The sequence below is a fragment of the Protobothrops mucrosquamatus genome, unplaced genomic scaffold, assembly GCF_001527695.2.
Source record: "Protobothrops mucrosquamatus isolate PMUCROS unplaced genomic scaffold, P.Mucros_1.0 scaffold353, whole genome shotgun sequence".
In the NCBI taxonomy this organism is placed as follows: domain Eukaryota; kingdom Metazoa; phylum Chordata; class Lepidosauria; order Squamata; family Viperidae; genus Protobothrops; species Protobothrops mucrosquamatus.
This window is the reverse complement of record NW_015386688.1, coordinates 367,514-376,362: the sequence shown is the minus strand read 5'-3', so window position 1 is coordinate 376,362 and position 8,849 is coordinate 367,514. Positions and strand designations below refer to the sequence as shown.

Below are 8,849 nucleotides of genomic sequence, written 5' to 3'. Positions count from 1 at the left end.
TAATGATTCCTCTTGTGGATCCTTTGGAATCAGCTTCTGTTCTAGAATTGCACTTATAGTCAAACCAAGCTCAAAATTTCCAGTTATATATAAAGAGCAAAGTATGATACGTATTTAAACTTAGAGCCACAAATTCTATGAGTTCCAAAAGACATGAGGAAGGCATATGGGTTTAACAGATTTTCCTTAACATCTATTCTCTAATGGAATAACACAAATTATTTCCTCAGAGTTAGTAACAATAGCACCAACAGTATATTAAGAGGTTGATATTCAGAAGAAAACTACAGGTAATCCTCAGCTACCATTCATTAATAATAAACAATAATAAACAATAATAAAAAAGTTGGAAGGGACCTTGGAGGTCATCTAGTGCAACCCCCTGCTCAGGCAGAAAACCCTATACCATTTCAGGCAAATGGCTGTCCAGTCTCTTCTTAAAAGCTTCCAGTGTTGGAGCATTCACCACTTCTGGAGGCAGGTTGTTCCACTGATTAATTGTTCTGTCAGAAAATTTCTCCTTAGTTCTAGGTTGCTTTTCTCTTTGATCAGTTTCCATCCGTTGCTTCTTGTCTTGCCTTCAGGTGCTTTGGAGAATAAAGCTTGATTCCCTTTTCCCTGTGGCAGTCCCTGAGATATTGGAACACGGCTATGTAACCCCTCGTCCTTCTCTTCATTAAACTAGACATACCCAATTCCAGCAACCGTTCCTTATATGCTTTAGCCACCAGTCCCCTGATCATCTTTGTTGCTGTTCTCTGTACTTTCTAGAATCTCAACATCTTTTTTACATCGTGGTGACCAAAACTGGATGCAGTATTCCAAGTGTGGCCTTACCAAGGCATTGTAAAGTGGTATTAACACTTCACATGATCTTGATTCTATCCCTCTGTTAATGCAGCCTAGCACTATGTTGGCTTTTTTGGCAGCTGCAGCACACTGCTGGCTCATATTTAGGTGATTGTCCACTAGGACTCCGAGGTCCCTCTCACAGTTACTACTATTGAGCAAAGTACCACCTATACCAGGGCTTTTCAACCATTGGTACGCGTACCACTTGTGGTATTTTGCCACATGGCAGGTGGTACACGATTGCTAGCCAAGTGTAGCAGGGGAGGGGAATGAGCCTAAGCCAGCCAAGCCTGAGGGAGAGGCAGCTGCAGGACTGTCTTGGCTCAGCAGAAGCCTCAGGAGCCGGCAGGGCTCCAGCTGATTGGCGCTTCCAGAAGCAACTGGGAGCTGGAGGTGACCTGAAGAAAAAGGGGGGGAGAGAGGAGAGGCTATAAAAGAACGTGGTTTGGGTGGGGGAAGGAGAAAAAGACAACAGGAAAGGTCTAATCCCTTTAAACAAATGTAATTAGTTTTACCCCCTTTAACTGAGTCTGTCTGTGGCTTTTAGAAAGTTTTCTTTGAAGGTAAACTGGCTTAATTTAAGGCTAAAGCTTTTCGCAATTGCCGGAGCCTTTCAGTCTAGAATTGCAACATTGTGACACATGACAAACCTGAGGCAGCTTAAAGAGACCCCCCCCCCTTTGTGTTTCTTTATTTTCTTGCTTTGCACTTGATTCCTGTGTCTTTAAGGGTACAGGGAAGGGATTGGGGAGGGGTGCATTCTTATTACACTGGAAGAGCTCAGAAGGGCCAACCAGCTAGCTCAGGAGTAAGACCTGTGGACTTCAACTCCCAGAATTCCTCAAGTAGCCATGAGGGCTGAGGAATTCTGGGAGTTGAAGTCCACAAGTCTTAAAGGTGCCAAGTTTGAAGACTCCTGAACTAGCTGGTAGTGGTGCATATTAATAAACATGGATAAATTCATCATACATTTGTCAGTGCAAAGGGAAAGTGTTTCAGCAAAGGAACAGCCACCGAAGAAATTAAAACTGGTACTTTTTTTTTCTACAGTTTATAATATTTTATTAGATTATAGAATAAAATACAAAAATACAAAAGCAAATAGTAGGACATAGTGGGGAGGAAAAAGGGGGGAAAGCGAGGGGTAGAAGGAAAAAAAAACATACTTCCTCTGTTGCAGTAGAAGGAAGCATTAACATTGAACCTCAACTTTTTACTTTTCCATATTATAAATTAGCCATTTCTATAACAACAAATAAATCTAATCAATGAAACCCAGAATCTCCCCTTTTTAGTCATCAAGTTTTTGACACCTTGCTAAGCACTGGTGGTACTCAAATATTGTCATGTCCTAAAAGTGGCACAATCTGTGAAAAGGTTGAAAAGCCCTGACCTATACTATACCTGTGCATTTGGTTTTTCTTGCCTAAATGTAGAACCTTACTTTTTTCACCACTGAATGTTCAAGTCTGTCAAGTTTAACGAATGTTCAAAGTTACAAGGGTGCTAAAAAAAAAGATGCCTCATGACCAGTACTTGTGCTTAAACTTGTTGCACTATTCCATGCTCAAAATTTGAGCGCTTGGCAATCAGCATGCATTTATGACAGTTGCAGCATCCTAGGGTCACATGGTAACCATTTGCAATCTTCCCAAAAGGCTTCTGACAAAGTCAATGGGAGAACTGGATTTGCTCAATGATTCATTTAACAACCTCATTGCTTAGCATGGAAGTTCCGGTCCCAGTTCTGGTAATAAGTCAAGGACTACTGCATTAAAGTCTTAATGGTGACACTAAATTTGTGTAGAAATGGCTTTGTTTCTGGATTTTTTATATCACTTGTGAAGAATCTCACCAAGGACCTTAAGTACTCCCTACAAGATAGAGGTAATGTTGTCATTGTTAGGTACAATTTTCTAGAATAAACTTTTTAATATCATGTCTATTAAGCTAATGTCTTTTAAGAAATGCAGCATGCAACAAATTACTTAATTGAACTCACTTTAACTTTTCACCATTGTTCTTGTTTACAATATTACAGTTGAGTATATACCTTTTGAATATATCTGTAAATTCAGGAAGTGTGTGATGATATATTTAGAATGAAATGCTCTAGAAAATCAGTAGATGGAAGAAAAGTTAAATATCCCTCCCTTAACTACTTCAGTCCATTAATTCTGTCTGTAGTTGAAGCTATTAAAGTTTTATTATGTGTGGTAATGTGTATTTTGAGTACTTTCAATCCATCTTCTAGATAGCATTAAAAAGATGAAGTGAAAAAGCTTTTATCAGCAGAACTGCCTACATTTCCACAGAATATATTTAGTACAAATAAGAATTTACTGAAATCAAAAACTGCAAACATAGAATTTTTGCAATATATTTCAAGTTGATTAAAGAGCAATTCATACTCAAGGAAACTGTTGTACTTCTGCGACCTCTGCTGGAAACTTCAAGGAAAATCTTTCGTATTTAGAAAGGTAGAAAAATCTCTCATGATCTACAAAAAAACTTTTAGTGCCTTTTAAGCAACTGTTTAATTAAAACAATTAATTATCAGTTATCTCAAAACAAGACTAACAGGGCAAAAGACTGAAAACCAATTCTGACAAGAAATTCATCTGAATAAAGTGGTTATTATGCTAATTTGTACAGATTAATTTCCAATTGGAGGAATATTCTCATGAAGATACTGCAAAGCCAGATCAGCCCATTTCATTTCTTGTTCTTTCACTGATTCCGTTGCTCCACCATTGTCTTGTTCTGGTTCTGGAAGTTCATTCTGAAAATAAAAAATATTTATCATTGAGTAATTAAAAAAATGATAGAACTTAGTGGGAAAAAAAGTTCTGTTTTCAATAGTAATCAGTGGTTTGTTTTTTTGAGAAAAATCTATTCATAAATGGGAAAGTAAGCAATATTTTGTTTTTAATTACAAATCTAAAATATCTTTAAGCGCATCATGCATAAGGGTGTATATATATATATATGCAATTGTTAATGGCTTACTGGCTTAAATGCTAGGCATTTGGAAATCAAGTTTGTAATTATAGTTTTGCTTATTACAATTAGTGTCCTACTCATTCTTCGGTATATCTGTTATATCACCGTGTTTTATTAGATGATTAATTCCCTCTCCCCATAGATACTGAGATGTAGCATACAGGCAGTTCTCGACTTACAACCATTTGTTCAGTGATTATTTGAAATTACAATGGCACTGAATGAACAGTGGTTATGATTGGTCCTTGGAGTTCCAGCCATCCAGGAATCCCTGGGGTCATACGATTGTCATCTGCATACTCAGCAACTTATGACTGGTTGTCAGGTGTCCTACAATTACATGACTGCCATTTGCAATCTTCCATGCTGGCTTTCTCAGAAAATACAAGAAGATGGCAGGGAAGAACAGACCCTCTGTGCTTGCCTTGGCCACTTGTGCAGCCCCTATCTGGCCCTCTCCCACACTGACCTCCTCACTTGGCAGCAGCCACTTATCTGCCTGTAGGCCTGGGACTTGTAACTTCCTCCTGCTTCCCCATTGTCCTTAGACAAGTAGGTAGGAAGTTGCCTTGCCTAATGATCATGGAATTCAGTTAACTATGCCAAGAGGGATTGTAGGGATTGCCATTGCTAAGTGATGCAGTTGTACTTCATGATTACATTCCGGCCTCAACTGCTGTAAGTCGACGACTATCTGTATATTGAATAAACATTCATAAAAAGGTTAAAATTAAAAGTTCCATAACACTGACCCTTACTGATGTATAGGTCAATACTGTACAACTTAAAGGGTTAACAAAATAGGTTCTTGCATTATACTCCACTTAAGCTAAAAATGATGTTATGGTTAATATACTCATGCTATAAAAATATCAACGCAAGGTATTGTACATATATACGATAGTACAAGATATGGCTCGATAATGCAATTAACATAATTTTATGAAAACATACTGTTTTGCTTGCTTGCTGTGATTTTATTTAATAGTTGATTCATACTACCCTTATAAAACCAACACTGAATTATTTTATTTTTTAAATGCATTTTATTTTATGTAAATAAAACATTTGTTTTATTTATAAATGTGCATCCATCCAATCTCGAATTGCTGTTTGCTTTTTGATTTGTAATTTCCACTTTGATTTGTTTCAAGTAGAACATTTTTAGGACTAGTGCAGGATGGCGAATGAACAGAAACCAACCACATATTATCATTTGCTCAAGCAGTTTTTATTGGGAAACAGGAGAGATAAGCCCTCTTTCCTGCTTCAGTACATCCCACCCGTTGGCACCTCCTTAAATTAAGTACTCTTTTCCTGGAGTGAAGTAGAGCAGAGAATGATAATTCTTTTAAGGAGTTGCCAATAAGTGTCATACATTTCCCAATTTACACTTTGAATCAGCTTCTCCCTTTTAAACCTAGATCACTGCACAACTCTTATATTAAAACATTTCAAACAGCTATAAAGTAGATGACAGCATTAAAAGAAATGTATGTGGCATCTATAAGGCTATGTTTTGATATATCTGTATTAACAACTGCTGCATTACTGCTGCTTAGTTTATTATAAATATTTGTACTATTTATATCTCACCTTTCTGCTCTTAGGGAGGAACTTTATCAGGCTTTGGGAATGTTAGTTCTTGACTGGGTTTAAATAAAATTATTAGCAAATGCTTCATTGAAAGCTTTTTGAAACTGAGAAAATGTTCTAAAATAAATGGGAAAAATATATTAATTATCCAGGAACTTACCAAGGGTATTGCCACATCTTCATATGGTAACTTATCTTCTCTCCATGCGTCATCAATCAAATCTAGAATTCTCCCATCTCTTTGTACCTCACTGTCCATTTTTTGCACAGTTTATAATGAGGGCTATGATACAAAGGAAATATTTATGCATATATACTACTCATATACCCAATTGCCAAAGAAATTCCATTGAAATGAACGGAAACTGTTTTTTAAAAAGTGAATTAGTGAAATATAACAAACAAAAAATAATGCTTTGTTTACAATTTTAAAAACTTCATGCCTTATGGTAAGTAAAATAAACTAACTATAAGGGGAAAGAGAAACTAAGGAATAAAGTAAAAAGAAACCACCTAATTTAAATCAACTTCTCATGAAATTTTAACCATACAAAAACATATTGTTCCATCTTCTCATTTTAAAATATAGAGACATTTTAAAATTGCTAGGGGAAACATTTTGAATGAATGTTTCAACATCAGGAATATAATCTATTTCAGTGTCCTTAAAAATTATCCTTGCCAAGCCCCCTCCACCTGATAAAGTAAGAGTTGTCCCTAAAATCAAAATTCATCATTTTAGATGCATAAATGAGCAACATGAACCATACAACATTGCTTTTACTGAGCTATATATTACACCAAGATCCCTCTACTGCTAATCAAAACTGAGTATATTTTATTATATCTACATATTTTAAAAATCCAGTATAGAGAAATTGTATATTACATATCATGTTCCTCCCACTTTTTGTTGGCCTGTTACAGTTTGCAAGAAACTTTGGGGAACATTTTGCAAAGCGCTTTTTCTTTCCCCAAAATGTTTTAATATAACCTTCAAAATTACATTCCTATTAAATGTAACCTATTATATAACAAGATAAACGGCAATGATATAGATTTTTGGGACATTTTTAATGGTTATTTTTCCTCAATGTCAGTAACTTTCACATATTCACTGCTTCATAAACTTTTGTGACTTTGTTCTGCAATTTTTTTGTCTTAATTGCAGTTTTTAAGAGATTAGTGGAAAAATTATGCTTACTAAGAGAAAAATATTAAAAACATGACAATTATGTTTTATCAATACTTTGCAATATTTTTCTTTTAAAAAGACTACTATGGAGGAAAAATACAGGTATACCTAATGGATAACAACATTAAATAATATCCATCAGGAAGCATTCCGGTTCTTTAACGATTGTAAACCTGTCACAGCACTTTTCCATCTATGATAGGTTTAGGAATTCCGAATTTGCCAGCATCTTTCTGAAAGTTTTAATAGGTCCAGCCATTTGCTTGCTTTATTTTATTTTCGTATTTCTTAATCTCCCATTCCTCTTAATTATCTGGATTTATCATTATTCAAGTGTCTTATTGCCGGGCTGGTTGTAATACCACTTAATGAAGAAATAACTTATCTTACAAGTTTGATTGTAAAACTTACAGATGACACTTATCGATAAACACAACCGCAACTCATTTTCTCATGAGGACCTGCAAGACTCTCTTGACAGCCCGAAACTAGCAGCACCTACGTTCTTAGTTTCCCTGTCCCTGTATGAAACCTGCCGTTTATCCATCTCGACTTCATTCCAAAAAGGCGGCTATTTCAGCACCAGCCCTCTCGTGCGCCCCCCACCCTTCCTCCATTATTGCGCTCCCTCTTTCTCCTTCCGCCTCTCACGCCAACGCCCCGACCCGCACCTGCAGCACGCGATATCCGCCGCTGTTCCGCGGATATTGGAACGAAAGGACGTGACGTCACAGGCAGCAGTTCTAGTAGACGTAAATCATAGAGAGGATCGTAGAGAAGGTGGGTGGGGCGGTCTCAATTCTTCCCCTAGGAGCGGCTTGGAGGTAACGGAAGAACTCCGGGGGATGTAATGGTGGTGTGCGGGAGCGGGTTGTTCGCCTGTTCGCTTCGTCGATTCCTTTTGGGCGAGGAACCTTAGGGCTCTGAAGTGCTCTGAGTACTTGGCATCAGTTATTTGCCGCCGAGTTTACCGATTTGGCTCCTTTTCTGACGCTCTGCTTTCCGTTCTCAGTTCTCTTAGTCCTCTGTTGTCGGTTCGCCCTTACTCATTTTGGCTTGCTGAGTGATGTGAACCCAGCGCGTTGAGTTACTTTATCGTTCAACATGTTATGTGAATCCAGAAAACTGGATTAAATGAATAAACCGCGACCCAGTGTGAGTGTTGTGCAAACGCAGTCACTCAATTCCCATCTCTCATTTACTGGTCTTTGCCCAATTCCTTTTCTTTACAATAGATGAGACAAGAATTCTTTCTGAGCAGTGTAGGAAGTCCCAATGCAGACTTTAAAAATAATTTGAGACGCTATTCTACAGATACGTGAGAAGGTCCTGTTTGAAAAACTTGACATTTTGAATAAAAATCAAGGTGCATTTCTTTTAAATATCCGAGAAAGCCTCAGCTCACTGATTTAAATATCAGTGTAATATTATTGTAAGAAAGGTTCTCTAATAATTTCTAACAAAAATGCACTCTTGTTGGTTGGGTAACAAGTCCTTGGAAAAAGATGGGACATTTTATATTTTGACATGATATATATATATACTGCTCACAAAAATAAAGGGAACGCAAACCCCTTCAGTTCCATGGTAAAATGTTCCCTTTATTTTTGTGAGCAGTATATATATATAAATAAATATTTTTCACATTCATTTTAGTTACATACTTAGGAAGTTATTAGAAGGTTAATTAAACCAGTTACAATTCAATTAATTATTGTGGGTCTTTAGAGGATATTTTTTGCCATGATGTGCTAGGAGATTAATCTTTCCTAGCACTTAAATTCTACTTACCCCATCACCTCATGTTCTCTATTCATTGACCTTTTTAGTTCTACATTAATAGTCTGACGGAATAACATGAATAAATATGCACCAATAATCACTGACTGAATATATTTTCTAGCCACACTGGAGATACAGTCAAAGGTTTGCTGTTAAATATTGTTTAGGAAATGCCAATGGTGAGTTTTATCTGATGATTCTTAGGTTTGATAAAAGAATGGAAAAAATACGAACAGTAAATTAGCAAAAATTGAAACTGTTTATTAAATCTAAGAGGCATGCCACTTATTGTTACATTTTATTTCTTTTTTTACCTTAACAGAAATGAAATAGGACTTTAGAGGAAAAAAATATGAAAAAGTGGAATGATGTCTTTGTTTGCACTAAGTATTAAATACTAGATGGCAACTTTCAGGTAAAT

At 36.5% G+C, this 8,849-nt stretch overlaps 1 protein-coding gene across 3 annotated transcripts; it reads right to left on the bottom strand.

Moving 5' to 3' along the window:
- Positions 1–2,764: 2,764 nt before the first annotated feature.
- Positions 2,765–7,339, bottom strand: ANAPC13 (anaphase promoting complex subunit 13). 3 transcript variants are annotated; one of them, XM_015815601.1, is made up of 3 exons: positions 7,318–7,339; positions 5,612–5,734; positions 2,765–3,634 (listed from the first exon to the last, which is right to left on the bottom strand). In XM_015815601.1, the coding sequence occupies exons 2-3, from the start codon at positions 5,708–5,710 to the stop codon at positions 3,509–3,511; spliced, it is 225 nt and encodes a 74-aa protein (XP_015671087.1). In that variant the 5' UTR covers positions 5,711–5,734; positions 7,318–7,339; the 3' UTR covers positions 2,765–3,508. The 3 variants fall into 3 exon arrangements, with proteins under 3 accessions (XP_015671087.1, XP_015671085.1, XP_015671086.1); XM_015815599.1 differs by lacking the exon at positions 7,318–7,339 and adding an exon at positions 7,058–7,311; XM_015815600.1 differs by lacking the exon at positions 7,318–7,339 and adding an exon at positions 7,149–7,311.
- Between the last annotated feature and the right edge of the window lie 1,510 nt (positions 7,340–8,849).